The sequence below is a fragment of the Lepidochelys kempii genome, chromosome 16 (genome assembly GCF_965140265.1).
Source record: "Lepidochelys kempii isolate rLepKem1 chromosome 16, rLepKem1.hap2, whole genome shotgun sequence".
In the NCBI taxonomy this organism is placed as follows: Eukaryota; Metazoa; Chordata; order Testudines; family Cheloniidae; genus Lepidochelys; species Lepidochelys kempii.
The window spans coordinates 25,790,656-25,813,976 of record NC_133271.1 but is presented as its reverse complement, the minus strand read 5'-3'; the positions used below and the strand labels follow the sequence as shown (position 1 = coordinate 25,813,976).

At 43.6% G+C, this 23,321-nt stretch overlaps 1 protein-coding gene across 7 annotated transcripts in view; it reads left to right on the top strand.

Annotated features, from left to right (window-relative positions):
* Positions 1–23,321, top strand: part of STRBP (spermatid perinuclear RNA binding protein) — a 100,385-nt gene that overhangs the window by 40,707 nt on the left and 36,357 nt on the right. For 4 of the 7 annotated variants that reach the window (XR_012155263.1, XM_073314532.1, XM_073314528.1 and 1 more), the window contains exons 2-8: positions 4,493–4,674; positions 7,909–8,126; positions 13,387–13,552; positions 15,658–15,802; positions 21,477–21,571; positions 21,980–22,075; positions 22,632–22,743. Coding sequence is in view for 6 of the 7 variants with exons in the window: in XM_073314532.1 (XP_073170633.1) it covers positions 4,672–4,674; positions 7,909–8,126; positions 13,387–13,552; positions 15,658–15,802; positions 21,477–21,571; positions 21,980–22,075; positions 22,632–22,743 (835 nt within the window). In the remaining variant the exon portion in view is untranslated. Of the gene's footprint in view, positions 1–4,037; positions 4,285–4,492; positions 4,675–7,908; positions 8,127–13,369; positions 13,553–15,657; positions 15,803–21,476; positions 21,572–21,979; positions 22,076–22,631; positions 22,744–23,321 lie in introns of those variants that run through there. The other 3 variants (XM_073314529.1, XM_073314531.1, XM_073314533.1) reach the window with 3 other exon arrangements.

Genomic DNA, 23,321 nt, shown 5'->3' with positions numbered 1-23,321 from the left:
GCAAATGAATTCCAATTCAGCAGGTTTCAGAGGAACAGCCGTGTTAGTCTGTATTCGCAAAAAGAAAAGGAGTACTTGTGGCACCTTAGAGACTAAATAAATTGGTTAGTCTCTAAGGTGCCACAAGTACTCCTTTTCTTTTTCCAATTCAGCAGTTTCTCGCTGGAGTCTGGATTTGAAGTTTTTTTGTTTTAAGATAGCGACCTTCATGTCTGTGATTGCGTGACCAGAGAGATTGAAGTGTTCTCCGACTGGTTTATGAATGTTATAATTCTTGACATCTGATTTGTGTCCATTTATTCTTTTACGTAGAGACTGTCCAGTTTGACCAATGTACATGGCAGAGGGGCATTGCTGGCACATGATGGCATAGATCACATTGGTGGATGTGCAGGTGAACGAGCCTCTGATAGTGTGGCTGATGTTATTAGGCCCTGTGATGGTGTCCCCTGAATAGATATGTGGGCACAATTGGCAACGGGCTTTGTTGCAAGGATAAGTTCCTGGGTTAGTGGTTCTGTTGTGTGGTATGTGGTTGTTGGTGAGTATTTGCTTCAGGTTGCGGGGCTGTCTGTAGGCAAGGACTGGCCTGTCTCCCAAGACTTGAGAGTGTTGGGTCATCCTTTAGGATAGGTTGTAGATCCTTAATAATGCGTTGGAGGGGTTTTAGTTGGGGGCTGAAGGTGACGGCTAGTGGCGTTCTGTTATTTTCTTTGTTAGGCCTGTCCTGTAGTAGGTAACTTCTGGGAACTCTTCTGGCTCTATCAATCTGTTTCTTTACTTCTGCAGGTGGGACAGTGGGGTGGGAGGAGGTATTGTTTCATGATTTCTGTGTGTATATAAAGTCTGCTGCAGTTTCCACGGTAAACATCTGATGAAGTGAGCTGTAGCTCACGAAAGCTCATGCTCAAATAAACTGGTTAGTCTCTAAGGTGCCACAAGTACTCCTTTTCTTTTTGCGAATACAGACTAACACGGCTGTTCCTCTGATTCCTCCTGAATAATATTGATGAAGATGCTGTCATCTGTAACTCCCTCCCTAATCGGAGCACAGTGCAGCCATTTCCCCAGACCTCAATCGCTCACTTTTGGGGAAAAGGGCAGGTAGAACTGGATTAATGGTGACTCTTGCCCAACTTGTTTTGCTTGTTAATACAACTAGGAGCCTCTCTGAAAAGTTGCATTGTTCTACCCCTCTCAAGGATAACATTGAAAGGTGTTGATGCTGCGTAACATGTCCACTGTGCAGCAGAGAGAAAATAGCCCCAGTCACGCTGTAAACGTTTGCTTTGAAGCTATTTCAGGTTTTCAGAGTATACAGAAAAGAGCTCAGTGCATGCGGAATTGCACCCTGATGTACATTTGTTCTCGGAGCTCAAGAGGTGGATTGCAGGCTTGGTCTCTAGACAGTACTGTCTGCCCAGCAATTTAGTGAAGCATCAGAATTTGCTCAGTCAGCCATTTCCATCCATCTGTTTTCATTGTGTTGTCACCTATAACCTGCAGCTTATAGCAGTCCTGGAAGGGAGTCCAGGCTGGAGCGTAGCTTGGTGTCTAAAGTCTGTGGTGATGGACACATTCGCTAAATCCAGAAATAGGCCTTCCTGCGTTTTTAAGCCCGTCGGCTGCTCTGGTGAGGAATGTTTGATGCACTGTTGCCATGCTGAGAAGTGGCGGAAAACCGAAGACTGGGCCCTGACTGACACCCCTGTGCAGCTGAAAATGTTGGGTGGAGGGTGTGGCACTCACATGTTTCCTGGTAACCAAGGGACAATTTGGCGTTTTCAGAAAGTAACAAGAATCCCGGCTGCAATGGGCTCTGTTTCCATACCTGGGACAGTGTCCTGGGGCCTCAGTAGCTGTTCACCGCGGGGAGGGGGGTGTACGAATGCCTGGAAGTCCAAGGGCATTTGTGAGGCCTGGGAGCTTGCTGCCTTGGGTCCCAATCTGCAATCACTTAAATGAAGTGAGCTGTAGCTCACGAAAGCTTATGCTCAAATAAATTGGTTAGTCTCTAAGGTGCCACAAGTACTCCTTTTCTTTTTGCAAATACAGACTAACATGGCTGTTACTCTGAAACCTGTTAAATGTGTATAACTCTACTCATGTGAGGTGATCATTGACATCAGTGGGGCTACACAAGCGAGTAGTTATCTGCGTATGGGAGCATTTGCAAGGATTGGGTCTGTGCAAAGTAAGTCTGAGACTTCAAAAGCTGCCCCAGGGTTTGGACCCCAGTTCCAGTTGGTATTTTAATGGCAACTTTGGCATCTCAGCCTGCAGTGGGAGGGCAGGATTGGAACTTTCTGAGGCTGAAGAGCTGAGCAGGTCTTGAATGTGTGCTATGGGGGCGCTGCATTGGTGGAGAGGGAGTCTTAGCCTGGTTATTTGGTGCTCCCTGTTGGCCCTGCCATGGAACTAGGACACTCTAATTTGGTTCTAAAGGCAAATATACCTATGTTTATTGTCCAAGCTCTGTCCCTATTGGGCTTTCAGGGCCCTTTCTTGGCAGAGGCTCATCTCAATCCATCTCTCTCCCTATGAACTTGTCCCGTCCAACCCTTCTTGCCCCCAAAAAGCATTTACTGTAACCACATCTGACCCCTTCATTATTTATATTCTCCTTCAACCCATCCCCATATTTAACCATAAGGGGGGCCCCTGTCCCAGACCCTTTCACTGGCAGGTTGGTTGGTTGGTATACTGTACTGTATCCCAAGTACATTAGTCTGGAGTTCGCAGAGACCTCTTTATAGACAACAAATTGCTCCCAAAGCAATTTAGTCCTGTAAATCTGCTTCAGTTCTCAGATAGGGGCACAGTGAAGTGGAATGTATTGCTCCCTTTCTAGATGTGTGCAAATCTGTACGGGACGCAACATTTTGATAATTTTGTCACACCTCTGTAGTTAAAGTTTGCTTTCAAGTCACTTCTCTAGTCCCTATGCCGTTGGAAAAAGCAGGTTTTGACCTTTAACAATGTCAGGATTGTGCCATAGACAATATGCAACATATTGTTTGATGTGCAGGATTGAAAGATACAAGAAAAAGAGAGCACATGTCAGCCAGCAGGATTTTACCAACTGGCTTTCAACCCACTGCAAATGTGTCTGAAAAGTTCACATGGTGGTATATGGAATGAGAGGGAAACGGGAGTTCTTTGCAAGGACGGGGGTTCCATAGTGCTCACTGAGCTCATTTCCTCTCCTTTGTCACATGGTACTCGCCCCATCACTATGTCCTCCTGTTCTCGCCAGGCACCTATTTGCAGTTGCATCGTGGTGCCCCCCAGTAATGGTGCCTGTTGCTCTGGGATAGGGGAAGGAGCTTTGTGCTTTTATTTCAATGTTTTTCTTTTTAGCTTTGCCAGTATGCACAGAACAGAAAATGAGGGTGTACAGGCCCTAGCCTTCAAGTGTGTGAGTGGGACACCAGTACGCTAGGTGCTGGGGTAGTATAGTGGGTTTTCAGGAAATGTAAATAGCCTAGAACAGAGCCCAGCTTGGATTGTTGTGTGTTTCCCTTCTCTGAGCCGGCTGCTGTTTCTTGTCAGCTCCTAACCCTGCACTTTTGGAGACTGATTTCTCCATTTATACCACCACCCAACCCCACCCCCGCCAAAGAGAGAAACTCCCTGTCTTTTGGTCTTCCCTGACATGAAATACCACATTCCACTACAAATAGCAGACACAAGCGAAGGCTTTTTTCAGGTGCAGAGAGGGATAACTGTTCTGTTGTAACATGGTTCAGAGGAGAAATGCCTGGTATTCCCCAGTTCTGCCAGGGCTTGCTGTCCATGGGTTCGCTTGCCTGTCTGGTGCTGTGGAAAGCAGCACAGAGATGCACAGTGTCAGCTGGGGGCTCAGAGGTCATGGGTGAAGTTTTCAGAGTGGCGCCAGGTGACCCAGCCGTGCATTCTCCTGTGAATTTCACCTTCCATTCGATTTGGACTAAATCCCCTGCCCTGCTTTGAAAACCTCAACCTGTAGCTGTTTGTGGCAGGGACTCTTTCTTACTATATTTGTACAGCACCTGGCACACTTGGGGCCATCATCCTGATCGGGGTCTTGGGGCACCAATGAAGTACAAATAATAAATGAAAAGAAATTCAGTGCCCAAGAATATGATATATGGATAAAAGTGGCACACCAGTTTTGTGGCTGGCTTCATATCAACTGTACTAAATACCCTGGAATTCTGAACTCCCGGGTATCAGAGCTTTTGAATGCCAGTTGCTTCTCGGCTGATGATCCCGGATGAGGATGGCACAGGAAAGCGGTAACATGTATGTGGGCATGTTTAAAAAAAAAAATTACTTTCTATAGAGACATCTGCTTTTTGTTCGGCATTGATGATTTCCTCCCCCCCTTCTTTTGAAGCCTGCTGCTTTAATCAGTGGCTTGGTTTAATGTGCTGCTTTGAAAAGCAATCAGAATTAGCATGTGGTTTCTTCTCTCTTCAAGTTGTTTCTCTCTCTCTCTTTCTCTTTGCAGGTGTTGTATTGCAGAAAGCGACTCCTGGAGCATCTCGCCTGTATGAACTCTTGAGCTGGCAGGGGATTGAGAGGCTTATGAGGAGGTTCTGTCAGGCAAAAACAGTGCCTAGCAAAGATACCGAGGAGGAGGGAAAAGGAGAAGGGGGAGGGGGAGCGGAGCTGAGACTCTAGCAAACCATGGTAGGTAACTGTCTTCATTAATATGGCTGCTTTAAAATTATTATCCACCCCTAGCCCGTTGTGGAATCTGTTAAAACAAGAGTGGAAGGATTTTCTGACTCGACTGCATTAAAGATGTCTCCACATGGTTTAAGCAAAGCAAATGAGCTTTGATTTATTGAGGGGCTTTTTCTAACCGGAGAATGAAGCCTTGTGAGCCTGCAGGACATGCATTATTAAACACAAATGAAGGGGATGCTCATAAATAACCTTTTCTAATAAAACTGGCATTAGCAAGCTCTTGCAGTGAGTGTGTGTGACCTTGAACTGTGGATTGCATAACAAACACTGACACTCCCCACCCACCCCTTCCCCACAAGATCAGATGTTGGTGCTCTCTATATTTTAATGTTAAAAATTAAAAGCCAGAGCTCTGTGCTCACCTATTAATAGCATAGATATGATGCATATGTAACCAGTACCCATCCGGGCATATTTGATGACTAACTGAGGAGTCACTTCCAATCTGCCTGCTTGTATCTGTTACAAATCGCAAGAGTCAGAGATGCATTGAATTTGCAAAGCTGTGCAAATGTGAAGGGCTTGGAATGGTTAGTTTTTCTAAAATGCATTCAAGGAAGGGGGAAAAACCCGCCCAATTAACTAATTCTTGAGAGCCAGCTGTTAGGAGTAATTTGAGCCTATTGATTTTTTTTTTGTAAGTCCTCTATATGTTGTTGCTGCGAGACAGGGAGGAGTGACTAGGCACAGCATTATATTTACAGTAAAGTACTGTATTCAGATTTGAGTAGACGATTGCTAATGAAATCCATTAAACGATAACCCAGCCAAACACAAATTAAGATTTCACTCTCTGTGGTGAGAAGAATGCTATGGGGGGAAGGGGACATCAGGGAACACAGGGCACAGATTGGACTTTAAATGGGAAGCTTGCTGGATCCAATGAATTCTTGACCCAGATTCTCTTGCTTAGTACTTATTTTGCCATTGCCTGTTAGTGAGGTAACCATGTGTTTCTAATACACAAGTTACAGGCTTATCAGTTTGCCGCTGCTGGAGTATTTTCTATAATCTGTGTTCACAAGAAGGGAGATTTGGGGAGAAGGGGACATTCTTTGGGTGGACGTGAATTAACAAATCTATCTCACTGATTGACTGCTGAGCTGCAGCACCCTTTACCTGTATCTTTGTGTTTTGTATCTGAGGTGAACGACAGCAGGGACCTTCGGGAATGGAATTCTAGTGTGAGAGTACTGGGCAGGGCGTAGGGGGAGCACTCCTTACCTGTGAACCAATGCACTTCTCCCTGAACATGTACATTGCCTGTGGGATAGGAGAACTAAATGCAGATTCAGCAATGAGACTGCTTGGATCCATTACAGGCCGTGCTGTCTCTGAGCTCAGGCATGGTTACAAGCTGTGAAGGAGGGGGAAAGATTCCCCATCACTGCAGGATAAATGCAGTTTATGGAAGTAAATGATTAGCAAGAGTGCACCAGTCTGCCCAGCGGCAGGGGAAAACCCTGTGATCCACATACTGGGAATATTTTTGATTCTCTCCCGTTTGTAGGGAATGGAGTAAAGAGTTCCCTGACACTGCATCAGATTGGTCTTTGAGCACCAGGGTTACATGTGGCTGAAGGGGAAACATCTGGTAGACGAGTGGCTGCCCATGCTGGCTCACTAACTTGTCTCGCCTGGATGGCATGGCAACCAGACATCTCCAATCAGGTCACAAGTCTCTGTGCTACCTATCCCCATCATGGAACTCCATGAGCCCTCCTTACAAGCCCTTCTTTATTTGGGATCCTTTAACCCCTTGTTTTTTCTATTTGATGATTTTAATCTTTCCCCACAAGCTTAACCCTTCCCTTCCAGCCTCCTTTCTAGCCATTTTTCATGCTCTTTGCGAATTCCTTCCTGTTGGTCAGGATTTTCCTTGTGATCTGTAGTTGCTGCAGACCCAGATGCAATATCTCCGGCTTGGCAGCACTAAACGCATAAAGTGAGAGGCTGGTGGGCTGCCTCTGTACCAGCCGAGCACAAGGGGAAAGCTGCAGCTCTTGGCATGTCTTGCCAGGCAGAGTTGTTCTCCCAGATTGTCAAAGCCCTGTATAAAGTGCAGCTTCTCTCAGCCTCCTCCCCAGGACACCTCTTTCCAGATTACCTGCCCCAAAACAAGATGACTTCCTTGATGTGCATGGAGCCCTTGAATTTCCTCTTTGGAACCAGATCAGCTGACCCCTTGGAGCCACTCAGCTGCTGAGGGTCTGAACAAAGGGACAGAGTATTCCAGAATGCACTGTGAATTTATTGAAGAGCCAGGAGCCCCTTTCCTTCATAGTTACTATTTACTGTTTGTATTTCAGTGGGGACTAGAGACCCCAACCAAGCTCAGGGCCTGTCTGTCCAAGGTGCTGCATGGACATAGACATGGGCACAGTCCCTGCCTAGAAAAGCTTAGACAAAAAGAGGGAGGAGGAACCAGGCATAGGCGGAAAGTGACTTTCCCAAGGTTACACAGCAGGTCAGTGGCAGAGACAGGAACAGAACCCAGGTTTCCTGCTGCCTCATTCATCCCCCTGCCCACTAGGCCTCCCTGGCTCTTTATGCTTCATCAGAACCATGGCTTTTTTCCCCAAAGTGAAACTTTCTTGGCAAAGTTATGCAAGGCAAGCACCCAAAAATACCTTTATTAACCATTGCAGGTAGGATTAGCTAGGGCAGTGCTTGACTGGTATTCTCATGCAGATAAGAGACTGCATTGTCCCTGTCCTTAGGAGCTTACAGCTGCTATTGGGTGAACCTGATAAACAATATGGGGAATAGCAGAAGAGAGTGAAAAGGCTAGTTGTGGAGTAAAGGAGACGAGAAATTTCTCCTCCTTGCATTTTTCTAGCTCTGGACCCGAGTTTTTCTGCCCCTAGTTTGGGAGTTGGTACAGAGAACATTACAACCTACATTCCTGATGGCCAAGTCACAGGCACAACGTGCTGTTGCACTTTGCTACCAGTTTATTCCGGGTTGGCTTTTTTCAGTGCTTCACATTTAATTGGCTGGGTCTCTCTACTTCAGGCAGAGAAGAGATATACGTTCTGCCGTGATTCTAGACCTTTGTTATCCTAAAATACTCCCCCGTCTATATTGGGGAGGATTCCCTTTCAAATAACGCCCTTCTCTTGATAAGCCAGTAACTGTTCTTTTTTTCCCTACTCTTTCCCACCTCTGTGACAGAGATCTATCCGATCTTTTGCTAATGATGACCGCCATGTTATGGTGAAACATTCAACCATTTATCCATCTCCAGAGGAACTTGAAGCTGTCCAGAACATGGTATCGACAGTTGAATGTGCCCTTAAACATGTCTCCGATTGGATGGATGAATTGAACAAGTCTGTGAAAATCGAGGGAGATGGGGAAGCAAAAGAGGAAGCTGCAGAAAGTAATGCCAAGTGAGTTAGTTAAGCCTCATAATGAGCCTCTGTACTACTATGAATGGATTTCTCTCCTGCTAAATAAGGGCCACAGTGTTCTTTGGCTTTGCTGGTTATGAATGTTCATAGCAGGAAGTAGATGTGTCTGGACTCCTTCTGAGATACGAGCACGCTGCGTGAGTGCAGGGAATGAGTAATGAATAGGAACCTGGTCAGGGGCTGTTCTCGCTTTTAAGACAAAATGTTTGAAACTTGCAGTTAACAAATTTAAGAAACAAACGCATCTCCCTATAACTCACAAATCTAAATCCAAAACCATAACCAAGTGGCGTCGGAGCTGTTTCAGTTTAATAGGCAACAATGGATTTATAAATGTGTATTGTTTATTCAACAGGCTAACTGCTCCAAAGGAGCCATTACGGTACATTGTGTCATTCTGTACTGCATCAAACATCTGTCACTGCACATCTCTCTATTCCCTGACATGGTGCCAGATTTTCCTCTTCTAGTTTAACTCCAGCAATTTAGGAAACAACTGGAACAACTGGCCCCTTTTCAGGTTTTTATGGTTAAAGATCTCTAACTCAGGCATTCTTGGCTCTCTAGAGCCATACAGATAACTGAGCTTCACACCCTGAGCCAGGTATGTATTATGGCCAGTTTAGAGATGAGGGAACTGAGGCACAGAGAGGTTGATTTATCCAAAGCCACATAGCAAATCAGTGGCAGAACCCACAGGACCTGACTTCCAGTCCTGCGCTCTCATCAAACCATACTTCCTCCAGTATAACGACCTTCTTGAGACAAAATCTGATTAGATCATTAACATAAGATGGTCTGAGAGCCAGTTCCTGGATTTTTTCTCTAACTTTCCTTGCTACAAGTGGTGGATTATTAATGTGGGTTGCTACTGGGTGAGTTTTGCGCTGTGAGTTCTGATCTGGTTTTAAGATTGGTGTGGAAAGGTATATTGGGTAGTGCCCACAGGGTCAAGTGCTAGTACACCACACTAGATAATATATTTTGATGGCCAAATTCTGCTACCTGCCCTTGTGGTGAATATCACTTTACTCTGTCAGTAAGCTCATTGAAATCCAGGAGGACTAATTCTGGAGTAAGGTACTATGAGGTGAAGGTGGCAGACATTTGGCTCTGAGTCAGCAAGACCGTATCCTTAAGTGCTGCTGTATTTGTTTATCTGGGCTGAAGATTTCATTTACCGGTTCAATGTGAAGGAAGCAGTGATTATCAGTCTGTCATAAAAATTGCCATAATAAACCCTGATGTGCATTGGCAAATCCTAAATCTGACCATTCCCTATCATGCTGGTAACAGTAACTTAGTCTTTAGTATTTCCAGGTCTCAATTTAAGTGTCAGTGTAAGAGTGAGAGAACTGGGAAACAAAGCTCAGTTTTCCCTACTAGCTGGACATGCTCCAGTTTAGAAACAAGAAATGGTCCATATTAGTTGAGGAAAGCTCTGTATGCGAGAGCTCCCACAATCTGCTTAAAAATCCCAACAAATATGGTGAAATGGTAGAAAGTCCCTCCTGCACCAACATTACTAGTCAAAAGTTTCTCCTTTGTCTGGATTTGCTTGATTCTGTCCTATGCACATTTAAAGGGCTTCGGGTCTCTGGGAAGAAATCTGCTTACTCAGAGTGAAGTTTTAAAGAGAAGCCCTGCTAACAGGGGCACCATATGAATAGACTACAGTGAGCTAACTGAGATGCATTCACCAGTGTCCAGGTCAGCGCATAATGTTCTGGGCAAAGCAAACTCTCCACAAGTGGGCCTGCAATTTAGTTGCCTGTTTTCTGAGCACCCTTTTTTGACTAATACATATTTCTCAGATCCATTTCTGATCTTCTCAACATTCTTGTACTTGTCACTTTTTGGTGCAAAATGTATGCAGAGAATAGAAATGGCAAAATATTTAAATTTCATGACTTTTTTTACATAAATTAACTGATAAATTGGTTTAAGGGCGTAGGATTGTGTGGACTCCAGGGAATAATAGCAGCAGATTGATAGGCTACTTCCCTGGAGATGGGCAGTTAAGCTGTGTCATCTTGTGTGGAAGATAAATAATGTCAGGTTTCTGCTGAGCGGTGGACTTTCTTGACTTCTCTGACTCTTTAGGTGGGATGCAGTGCACATTGTGTCAGTAATTTCCAAGTGTTACTGGCAGCATTTTACTTTTCTTTCTGCCATGGATAAAATAAGTGCAGAATTTTTTTTTTTAAATGGCTTTGATGAAAGTCTTGGCTTGTATTAAGTGCTGTTGGCATAATCAAACAGCCTGACTTCAATTTCATGATTTTGTGTGCAGGATGTTTTATGATCTTGCTGAGTTCTAAATTTAGAGTGCGTTTTTGTAAGTGCCCAGGTCCTCTCTCTAATAAATCTCCTGTCTACAGATGTTCTGACAAAAAGTCAGCTGGCTGGAGAATAGCAGGTGTCAAGTGTCAAAGCAGAGACATGGAGGGGTTTGGGCTATTTCTCTTCCTTCCCCCTCTCTCCAGCTGGTTTTTATAAATCAAAAAGTCGAGATCACTTTCTGTAGAACTTTGTATCAAAGCCAGCCGTTTGGACAGATCAGTGAGTGTTGCCTGCTGGCCAGAAAGTAATGGAGAATTTACATCCATCCCTGCTCCTGCAGAGGAGGGAACGTGGTGATTGGAAGGATTCTTACAAGCAGCAAAGCAGGACAAAACTGTGATGGAAACTAGGGCAAAGAATAATCCAGGCTGCTAGCTGCGTGAATCTCCCCTTCTAGCTATGACTGGTGTCATTTCTCCTTCATACCGCCTGCCCCCAGTGAAACTGACATGGTGACTAGCTGGCTGCCAACACTAGCACTGTGTGGGGGGAAATGTGGGAATGTCAGGACCATTGGGCTTGCCTGAATGCCTTTCCTTTACAGAAAGAAATCACAGCTGTAGCAGGTCTCTTTTCCACTAGTCTGGGCACAAGAATCCAGGGGTAGCTCTGAAACCCACCCTTTAGTCGGGGTTTAACAAACTGTGACATAATGCTGCCTCTGGGACGTCTTGGCAAAATTTAGCAGATTGCAGCGGGAAAAGTTTACATGAAAACAAGGAACCTGATTATTATTCATTGTAAACATTTACAGTGAAGTTTGCATCTTCACCATGCTGGGCAAAACATTACCAAACAGTTCCTCCCACTCCAGAGACAAAGGCAGGTGTTTGCCCTGTCATCTCGTATTAAATGAACGCTGTCCGGTCAGTTTAGGCTTTGTGAAAACAAACAAAGTCTAGCAGTCATAAAAATGTTTCTGTGAACTTTGAAACTCATCAGTGGAAATACTTTTTTTTAGTATGTGGTGGATTATTTTAGAAATTCCCATTCAGGTTGACAAGAATAAAAGAAACCATTAAAGCTAACCCCATCACGCTCTGCAAAATAGTATGTTGGCCATTCACAAACCATTTTAAAAAGAATTACCGTATGTACTCGTTCATTAGCTCGTTCGTTTATAAGCCGATCCCCCTAGATGGATAGGTAAAAATAGTAAAAACTGTATGACCCTTGCATAAGCCGATCCTATATTTTAGGGGTTTGCAAATTTTGGCTCCCGGCCCATCAGGGTAAGCTGCTGGCAGGTCAGGACATTTTGTTTACCTGGAATGTTCACAGGCATGGAGCCCCTCAGCTCCCATTGGCTGCGGTTTGCCGTTCCCAGCCAATGGAAGCTGCGGGAAGTGGCGCCACTTCCTGCAGCTTCCATTGGCTGGGAATGGCAAACCGCGGCCAATGGGAGCTGAGGGGCTCCCTGCCTGCAGACACTCCAGGTAAACAAAACAACAATGTATTAGATATTCAATTCAATGATTTCATAGAGTTTAAAATCATCAAATTTTGGTGTAGACCCATTCATAAGCCGACTCCCGTTCTTTGATGCGTCACTTTTTTATCAAAAATATTCAGTTTATGAACGAGTATATACGGTATGCTTCTCTGCCAGATTCACTGCTGAATGTGAATGGTGGCATGGGCTAATGACTGGGACACTGCAGTGGGAGTCAGGAGACCTGAGCTCTGTCCCCAGCTCTGCCACTGACCATCTGGTGTGACCTTGAGAGTGTCACTTTCCTCTCAGCCTCCTCCCTTCCCTCTCTGTGTGTCTCTGCTCTGTTTAGGTAATAGGAGACAGTCTTTGTCCACCCCTTTTAAGTATATCCAGTTGTGCCCATGTAGGTGAAGGTAAACATGTGAGAGAGGCTCAGGGTGCATTATCTGATCGTGGATCTCAGAGCATGTCTGATCAGATCCTGTCAGTTCTAACTGCACAGCTGCCTCTGTAACTGGGGCTGTTTTCACCACTCCAATGCTTACAACCCTTTCCATGGGGTATGCAGCACAGTGATATGCCACTAGCTAGTGCTGCAGCATCCAAGAGGCATCTCTGAGGAGTGCCTGCCTGTGAATGTCAGTAGATGTGTGAGTGTTCCTCTTCTGTTTCCCGTGGATTCCTGCTGGTTTGTGCACTCTTGGGCTGCTCAATTGCTTGTTACGTTTTTGTCTGTTGTCAGCACTCAAAGCTGAAGTGTCGTTTATCTTGCTTTGAAACCTATGACACTTACTGTGGCTCTTGAGTCTCCAGAGAAAACCAGGAGAACATTTAAGTCTGATTCCCCAACCTCTGATTCTTCTAGCTTTCGGTGGTGAAAATTTTGAAGGGCTCCTACAGGGAAGATTGCTTGAAATGGGGAGCCTTCCTAAAGTATCTAGTGTTTGCAGGATTCACAAAAATGGTTTGCACAATATTTTGAAGTTACAAGCTTCAAAAAATACACATAAAAGGAGGTATAGGCCCCCGCTGTCGGGCGTGCTGGGGCCCTCAGGAGCATAAGTCTCATTGAAAGACAATGGGGCTTAGGCTTGTAAGAGTCCAAGTCACTTTTGAAAATGGGTCTTAGGCTTCTGAAAACTTGACACCAGGCTCGTGTGCACTCTCCTTCTCCTGCAGTTAGGCAGTGAACTGCTTGGAGCTTCATAACTTAATCCAAACCTTTGATTCACAATTTGGTGACTACAGAAGCGTTTCATTCATGTTCACATTAGTTTCCATCATTTTCCTGTTGGCTACTTGCAGAAAAGCTGTCAGTGCTTTTCATGATCCTGTCACTGATGCATTGCAGAAATGCTGGAATTGTTTCCATCAGTCTCTGTTCCCTGGCTACAGTAGGGGGTGGTGGTGGGTTAGGCATGAAAATATCACTGTAATTTTTCAGACATGTGTCATTTCCAGGAAGCAAGGTGGTCGGACCTTATGTGGTGTGATGAGAATTGGTTTGGTTGCAAAGGGCTTGCTGATAAAGGATGACATGGATTTGGAGCTGGTTCTCATGTGCAAAGAAAAACCCACAAAGACCTTGTTATATACAGTCAAAGACAATCTCCCAATCCAAGTTCAGGTAAGTTAATTTTGGGTAAGTCCTCCAGCTCTGATTGATAGTATTGCAAGACATATTCAGCTAAAAGCTGCACTGGGTAAAAGCTGAAATTAATTTGATACCAAGAAAAATACAAGCGGTAAAGGTGCAGAGAGCAAAGACTGTACTTAGAATCTAGGACAGCGGCTAGAGCCTGCGATACCTTAACCAGATGGATAGAAAGGCTATCCTCAAAGCGTTCTTCCCTAGTCCTTGTTCTTGACATCAGTCCTGCTACGCCCTCCCGCTAACCTTCCTATTGGAGAATTCACCCATCTGTACTCTTCCCTGCTCTCACTCGTAACACAGAAACTAAATGGGATCTTAGATCTCCCTTCTCCTGAGCATGTCAGTCTGGCTCACTCTGCCCTGTGTGTTTCCAGTGTGTTGAACTTCCCCGTTACAGAAGCTTTGTCCCTCAGCTCTGTTTCAGTCTAAACTCCCCTGTGATTCTTAAGTGACAATAGGTAAGGTTCAGAGTTTGTCATGGTTATTTTTAGTAAAAGTCATCAACGGGTCGTGGGCAATAAACAGAAATTCACGGGAGCCTGTAATCTGTCTGTGACTTGACTAAAAATAACTGGGTGGTGCAGGGGCTGGTGGAGAAGGAATGACAGCTGGAGCCCCACCACCGCCAGGGGCAGGCACATGGTCCTGACTCTGACCCCAGCCACAGCTACCGAGGCAGTTGGGGGGTGGGGGAACGCACAGCTCCCGTTCCAGCTGCAGGTACAGGGGTGGCAGAGGGAGGAACGCAGTGTCCCGGCCACAGTCATGGGGGTGGGGAACGCACAACCCTGGCTTCAGTTCCAGCTGCAGGGAAGGGGTGCACAGCTCTGGCTCTAGCCCCAGCTTCAGCTGCTGACAGCTGAAACCGAAGAAGTCATGGAGGTCCGGTAAAGTCACGGAATCCTGAATCATACCCTTAACAAGAGGCCATTCTGAGCGGTCAGTGGTCCCGGATCACAATGAATCCTTGATGTGTAGTTAGTATTAATTTGTACCTTTTTGTTTTGGTGTGTAAAAAAGCATCCTGTGAACAGATGCAGCCAGTACCACCTCTTTTTAAGGGAACCCAGGGCTATAGCTTCCTTTGACATATCCCTGGGCCTGAATAATTAGTCCGGCCTGAAGCCCATGGCAGGGCGCTATTGCCTAGAGACTGTGCCCCAACAAATACCTGTCGCAAGTAGCTCTTTCTAAAGTAGGTGATGAAACTCATTCTCCCTCCTTTCTGGTTTGCTTTCTTGTCTCATGTTTGTTTCCACATACAGCGTACACGTTTCTACCATTCTTGGGAGCTATGCTTTCCATTGTTCATTTGTTTGCACACAAGTGTTCAGGTTATATGGAGGCCTACTCTGCAGACACAGCCATCTCTGGAGCTGGGGCCTGGTGGGGACATGTGGGGTAGTGGAGAGGTTATGTTGCCTGCCTGTAACAGTGTTTTTTCTGGAGGAAGTAAGTGCCCTAGATTTATCTCCCCATTTGTAAAGACGTGGTGATTAGAAAGGGTAACTCTTACATGCTCTCAGTGGTTCCAGTTCTCTAAACTGGTCCATGTGGATGGACCCCATCTCCTACAGAGTCCCGTTGAAGCCAGTGCGCCTCCATGTAGGTGCCGAGGTCTTGTCCAGGCAGATTGGCTGGTAGGATTGGAGCCATTTATTCGTTTGCATCTGCTGCTAATTGTCAGGATGGTGGTAGACTGCCAGGGGGTTTGCATTTAGAGGCAGCACTGCTGAGAGTTAGATACTGTAAGAGCTACAATTGCTGGCAAGTAATTCACCCTTTGGCAGCTTCAAAAGACGACTGATCATTGTCTGCACAGTGAGTGGGACACTGTAGTGCATTTATGCGGCCACCATTTAGCATTTTTCTGGTGAACAGCTGTTTGCGTTTTTAAAAATTATTTACGACTTCATCAACTCTTAGCTGAGGGTGGAGGGACAGTGCCTGGCAGAGCCTGTGTATTACAGCATTGCAAGTTCAGGGGTCATCTGCAAGGGGCAAATCTTTCTTTAGGAGGTGCTTCCTTTACCATGGTTGAGTGGGGATTTTTGAAAGTGTTTCTTGATGCCTTTCAGAAACTTACAGAAGAGAAGTACCAGGTGGAGCAGTGTGTGAACGAGGCAGCTATTATTATTCGTCACACAAAGGAGCCCACCCTAACACTGAAGGTGATACTTACATCCCCTCTCATTCGTGAGGAAACGGAGAAGAAGGACGGAGGTATATAGAGAGAGTCGTTTTTCTGCTTCCCTCAGAGTTTTCTCCTAAATGCTTTCTGACCGTGTAGCATAGGGTTCGTTAGGGAGTGAGGTCTCATTTTTATTGTATACTGTGTGTCATCATTAGCGTGGCTCACCTTGATAGGTTACAATGATTATTCTTTAAACAGTCAGCAACCATTTAATTTTCACATAAATGTATGTAAAATTCCATTTGCTGTGCACAGACAGCATTATTATAGCCTTGACTCAGACACCAATTAGATCTTATCTGAAAGAAAGCAGAACTAGTTATTAGTTAATAATTAAGCAGTGCCTGCACAGTCCTGTTTTTAAATTAAATCAGTCAAATTGGACTGGTTCATAAAATTATTCCTATTGTATAAAAACTGCTCTCTTAAAATGCAGTTCCTACAAAGCTGTGTCTCTTCCTGGCACACAGATTTTGCTAATTATTGTTGTGTATGTGTATTTCTGTCTTTAAGGTAAGAACTTCTTAACTAGGATACAGTTGAAGTTAAATCTAAAATACTGCACTTCACTTCTGAAGTTAATGTTGTACCTACTGTCCTGAATGTAAAAATATATTTGGAAAATTATGCATCCTAATTCCTCCCCATCCATTCTTCCCTCTCTGCTGGGGACTTGCAACTTGGCCACAAGAAACTCTTAAGAAGCGTTGACTCTTAACATCTACGAGACTGGAAAGAAACCAAGAGTAACACAGAGCGAATGTAGCCGTGTTTTATTTTATTGTAATCTTCTTGTCAATAATTTCTGCTTCCGCTTCCCAAACCTGTGCTTAGAACTTTCCACTGGATGATGTCAGACCTTTGACCAACTGGCCACTCTCTGTCATGACACCTGAGGCAGCTGGGCCCATGTGGGCTAGGGAACTCCCTATTGCTCTTTTCCCATTTCTAGACTTGCCACAAGTCCCTTTGCTTATTTCCCTTCCCACATGAAATACCAATACACTGAGAAATGTTGGTCAGTTTCTCTTCATTTTGTGGGGAGAGGGCAGGAAGGATTGATTTTCAAGTGAAATACAGAACTTAGACAGCAGTTGGAAGTGCAAGAATCTTGCAGTAGAAATGAATAGCAAAGATTCATTAATAAAAATGTCCCAGAATTCCCAAATCACTAATGGGGCTCTTGTGCAGAAACACAATTGTTTTTCTTTAAAACAAAAGCCAGATATTTGCAGACTGCTGCACTTTTTCTTCAACTTCCCGGCAAGTGCTGAGTTGAGGTTTGTTTCCATTGCAACAGATACACGCTTGTGAGACCGAGCACAAAAATTTATGGCAAGGTATTTTTAACATCACTATGTGCATGCACTTTTGCACAAATGTTTCTTCCTGTGTGATCCCTTACAGGAAAGGATGGTGCCTTCATCTGCTGGAATAGAAACCTGGACTTCATTAATTTGGGACTTGTCTGCTCAGATGAATGAGGACATGAATTTTCATGCTTTCTTGTTTTACTATATTTGTCGTTTTGTTACTGATTTAGGATCTTAAAATATTTTTCAAAATTTTGTTCAAAAACCTTGCAGTTCAACTTTTAAGTATAAGGATAGTCTCTGCAAATTTGTGATAGAGCTGTTGTTAGATCCACCCTTACCATAAAACTGATGATGATAGAGTGGTTAACACACCTGGTTCTGAAGTCCCAGATTCTTTTGTAGTTGGCTTCAGTTTCTGTGACGTTCACTCTCTAGTTTATCTGAACAAAGAAAACTTGTAATATTCCCCTTCATAAGTTAATCATTTTTTCTTATTGTATTAAGTAACCAGCTAGAGGGGGAAAAGTGAAAATTTTTCAGCTATCTACAACCACTTCTAGTCACTTTGAGCCATTTTGGATTTACTAAGTGAATAAAGTTTCAAATCTAATATCAAGGAGAAATATTTAGAAAAGCTATTCAGGAAAAAAAATTTAATATAAAGGGAAAATATTGCAACCCTTCTTTTGATGCTCCTGGACAAAGCCAGCTAAATACAGGTGTATTTCATATGCCATTTTAAAAACTATTCCTCGCTTTTCTTATTTACTTTTTTCTGATAGAAAAGCTTTTCAAGTTCTTCATAATTTGCTTTTCATCTTGCTAGTAAGATGAGCCATTCTATTCCGGCTGCTGCTTTTCTCTTTGTTCCTTAGTTGGCAGCAGACTACTAGTATGCTAAGAGGCTGGGCGAAACTGACCAAGATTTCCAGCAGTATGGTTTGATTATAGTCACTAATCTATCCTCTAACCAAATAAGCAAGATTAGGTGCAATGGAATTCTTTATCAGTGCTTCCATTTGTTCTGTAGGAATGTCGTGTGTACCTTCATGCCCTGATGTCAGAATGCAGAGAACAAACATTCCTGGGTTTCTCTTTAGTCTCCCCCCCTCTTTTTTTTGGAGAAGTGTTAATGCTTAAAATCTGGTGGGTGTTATATTTGTTTTTGCTGCTCGGTAGTAAAAGCAAATACTAGACCAGTGCGTGTGCATTTCAGTATTCCTTCCAAGCGATCCCCTTGGAGCCATTGTACAAGCTCTGTTTTCTCCTTGTTAATGGAGAGGTCAAACGTTTGAATCTGGTGCATTCTGCGTCAGAATGAAATTTATGGCCTCGGCAAGTTTTTAATATCACTCGTGTCCACCAAAGAACAGGATCTCTGTGAATTAGGCTTTCTCAGTGCCACTCTGCAAATAGTTGCAGTTACTGAACATGTACGTTCAAAATAAGAAGTAACTTCAGCCACCCAAATAAGATGGTGCTGAAAACAACTGAGTTCAGTAACTGAGCAACTGCTTCATAATCAGTCTGACACCCAGGACCTCAGTGGGCAGAGAGTCCACAAGTGCCCTTGAAGGACCTGCAGCGCAAGCCACAGATTTGCCTCCTCTCCAGAAAGTAGCCATGGTAGCTATACACTAACAATGTTGGCAGGGGAGATTATCGAAGGACTCGTTCTGTATGTGTTGCAGGCTCTGAATTAATGGCTGTTTTGTTTGTTTTTTTTAACAAACTCCTCAGTGCTGAGTGTCATTTTTTAGAACTAAAAAAGGAAAAGAAGAAAGCTCCTCATACATGTTGAAAACTTTGATTGAGTCTCACTTTCCTGACTAGCAGAGCATGAAGAAACATGCCATTCTAATGAGGATGTCAAAAGGGAGTCTGCTGCAAGTTGCTCACCCCTCTTCACTGCCTGTTCTCTCCATCTTTCTGTTTAACAGAATCTTGCACCAAATGTTGACTGCCTGCAACTTCTGCAAAAGCTGCCCTGGAAACTCAAGGGTTAATGTAATGAATGCACTATTTTCAAAGGCATCCGTGACTCTGGCCTCTTTAAATAATCTCTAATGAGCGTCAGCATGCCACTGCAAAAGTAGGCTGTTGGTTGTATTTATGCTGAGTTACACTGAAGCCTGTTTAGTCACCTGTACAGTAATAGACAATACACCATGTTCTGGTTTATAAGTTAGTGGTAAAATTTAGTTTGCTTCATCAACAGTTGTAACATACTCTAGCAAAATGTTGTACAATCTTAGTTAGAAATAGGACTTAATGGACTTGCAAATTCACCGTAATTACTAAAATTGAACACATTTTGCAGTCAGTCAACCTTTGCCATTTCTAATTTTTAAAGAAGATTCTAATCACTCATTGACAGTAGCTGTTTTAAGCTTTAAGCAGATGTTTATATTGTCCACAGTAAGGGGTTTTGTTACAGAAACATTTAAAGATTTGTAACAAATGTTGCACTTTCATATCCATAAAATACAATTTTCTTCTTGTAAACGAAGATGCAGAGGAAATTTGAAAGTAAAAGTCTTAAATTCCAAAGTCATGATGCAAAGTGACCTTTTGTGCTTGTAAACAAATACCTGCTAATCCCGTAGAAGACTTTGCAGCTCTGATTGGGAGGACAGGAGTGGAGATGAATTTTAGCAATGCGATTATGTTGATGAGGGTAACAAGAAACAATGCAAATATCTGCTGCGAAGTTCATCAGGGTCAGAAAATAAGCATATCGCACTTCAGTCCTTCGCTGGGAGCAGAGCCAACAGATACAAACTAAACCCACAAGCTATCAAACAAGATGTCTCTGTTTCTGTTGAGCTTTACACTCTTGTTTTTCATTACCTTTTATCCATCATGATGTAATGGCTACAGCTTTGCTAGAGCAGTCTCCCTAGCCAACTGCATAGGAAATGAGGCCGTTTTAATATTAAAATAGTAATACCATGCAGCGTAACCTGTAAAAACAAATGGCAGCTGGAATATTAGCTGTAGGGGTGTGGGTGGGTATGCAGTGTATACAGTGGTATAAATTTTTCCCCTGCTTCTCCTAAGTAAAATTTAATGTTTTGCGAGATACTGACCTGGCATGCATCTACAAGCTGGTTTGGGTTCTGTATTTCAGTCAGCCCCAAACGGCTATCTCTGTACAAATGCACATGAATTAGCTGTTATGAATTATGAAAAACAGTATTTTTCTACATTACTGCCAATTTCAAGAGAAGCAATAGAATAGATTCCTAAGAACAGCATGTATTTATTCAAGGGTCATTTTGAACTGTGGGTTGGTTTAGTTCCCAGTATGTGCTCATATGTCAGCTAAATGCTATTGACTAAGGAAGTTAGCCCTTGATCCTGCAGAGATACTTAGATGTGTGTAATTCTACTCATGAGGTAGTATAATCACATGAATGAAGTTAGGCATGGGGTTTATGAGTTTACAGAATCAGGGTTTTAATAATTTGTTCCTTTAAAAAACGAGAAAAATAATTTCTTATAGAACTAGATGTGATTGCTAGAAGCACTTGGTAGCATGTTGGATTTAAAAAGGTGGGGGGAGTGTAAAACTTAACAGAAGATTTCAGTCTTTTGTGTGTCAACTCCTACTTTAGTTAGACAACTTCTGTTGCTGTTGGGAAGAGAAGATTTTTATGAAAGAAAAAATCTTGAAATTGTTAACAGGATCTAGAAGTTTTACAACTTCTTTGCTGCTTTCATTTGTTACCTGGTTACACACAACACTACAGTTGGAGTGCAAGAACTTGTGTATCAAAATGTAAAGTGCACATTAACACAAGTTCTTTTTTTCTCCAATTCATTTATATTGGGTTAATATTGAAGAGAAATACACTTCTCCACTGTTAATTGCTGTGGCTTTGATAAAGATAAACTGGAAGTATCTTCAAATTTTCAGAAGGCACCTCAAAATCATTCCTTAATGCTTCCTGCCTCTGAGGCAAACTTTCTCCTTCAAGAAAATCTTCCCCTTGTTGAGAAGGTTGCTGTCAGTTAGTAATTCTGTGCTGATTTTATGCACCTGGAATAAAACCACAAACGGGAGGGAGGAACGAAAGAAGGAAAAGTGCTACATAGCTATTTTCTGCCCTGAAATGTGTTCTACATTTTTAATAAGATCCCAGATTGTCTGTAGAGTGGCCATCGATTCTGTATAAGAAGTGAATGCCTTTTGCTTCTGTTGCACATGTGCACAGTTACTACCTTTTTAATGGCTTGTTTGAATTAAATAACACCGTGCACTTAAAAAAAATTAATTTTTTTCTGGGAGTCTTATTAGCTCATTGAGATGCTGCCGCTCGTTATGTACTGTGACAGAAACCCCTTGGTCAAATTGTATCTGTCTCTTTTTATCCCATTTTACCAGTAGACAATGTTGCGATGAAAGATCCTCCGGACTTATTGGACAGGCAGAAATGCCTGGAGGCCTTGGCCTCTCTGCGGCACGCCAAATGGTTTCAGGTTGGCTATTTGTTCTTATCTTGTTGTTGTTGTAGCCTTATGAGGGTTAATTTGAGACACTTCTAAGTTTAATGCCTTTTTTAATTTCTGTCTAGCCCCTCTAGAATTTAGAATTCTGAGCGCTGTTCTGTAAAAGCGGCGACACTAGGTAGCTAGCCAACTGGTCTAGAGTTGTCATGAGGCTACAAAAGCAATTTTAACATTATGCTTCTTTTTTACTGTTAAGCCTGCCTTCCTATAAAACGCAGTATTTTGCTTTTATGTAACTTCATTTGTTTTGCATGAAACCGATTAAGTGCTAATTAGTAATCATGTTAAAGAACCTATGCCAGGACTCTGTACATTTTAAAAAGCAAAATTGAAGGCTGGATTTCAGCAGGTGTATTGGAACCATTTTGTTTGTTTTAGGCCAGGGCAAATGGACTAAAATCATGTGTAATTGTTCTACGTATTCTCCGTGATTTGTGCAACAGAGTCCCCACGTGGGCACCGCTAAAGGGATGGGTAAGTGTGGAACAAGAGTCAGATAGCAACTAGGTTTGAAAAGTCAGACCTTCAGTAAATGGCCAGGGCGTCTTATGAGGGCTATAGAGTGGGCATGTGGATCTCAGTTCCCTGCTTCCCTTTCCCTCGTCACACCCATTAAAACAATCTTTGGTTTAAAAAATTGCCTGTGGAGCTGAGGAGGGAGAGGGCAGCGTGTGTCCATTTCAGTAACTCTGTATGGTGCCTGGAAACCATGGTGATGGACGGGGTCAGCAGGGCCTCGTGTGTGCTGCGGAATCCACCCCTTGCCATAGAAATCTGACACTTTTAAAAGCCTCTCGCTGCCATGGCTGGCGCAGGTGTAACCTTGGAAACATGAGCTCAGTGTAAGCTGACGCAGTGGAGTTGGTGGGACCCTCCTGCTGGGAAAAGCTGCACACTGCAGAAATCCCCAGGTGAACAAACGCCCTGGGGTCACTAGGAGCAGCGCCTCATCCCCATTTGAAATGACATCTTGTGTTTATCTGCCGCCACGCTCCAGCACCTGTACTAATTCTAATTTAATGTCTTTTAGCCACTAGAGCTTATATGTGAAAAATCTATAGGTACTTGTAATAGACCCTTGGGCGCTGGGGAGGCCTTAAGACGAGTGATGGAGTGTTTGGCGTCTGGAATTCTGCTTCCTGGTAAGGGCCCACAATAAATTCAGACACACCAAAGATGGATCGTGCCTCTGTTTTGAAATGTACATGTTTTCAATTCTTGCATGTTCTAAAATGCCTATTCTCAGGAGCAGCAAGCAGGAGGCTTAGCATGTGGATTGTTTGCAAGACATTGAGAAGCTCCATGATTAACGTAAAAATATATTGTCCCTCTTAATAGTTGTGGCGTTCCTACGCTGTGGCACTAATGATGTTACAATGCCTGCTGGGGGTGGAGTGTTGACATTAGAGTGACTATTGGGGAGTTAGAGAGAAGACGATGGGCCAGACGCTCAGCTAGTGTATAGGAGTGTTTTGAAATCAGTAGTTCTCCCAGGTTTTAAAACGCCACTGCCAAATTCTTAGCCGTTGGTGCCTCTGTCTTGTGTGTGCAGTGTTGACAACAACAATTTAAACGGCCCTTCTCATTTAGGGGGTAAAACCTTAGGATTTGCTTGTTTCTAAGGCTGTTTCAGTCCCCGTTGAGGTAGAGGGGGGCTCTGCACACTCATCGGAGAGTAGAATTTAGCTCTTGTGACTTCCATTTGACTCCAGCAGTCATT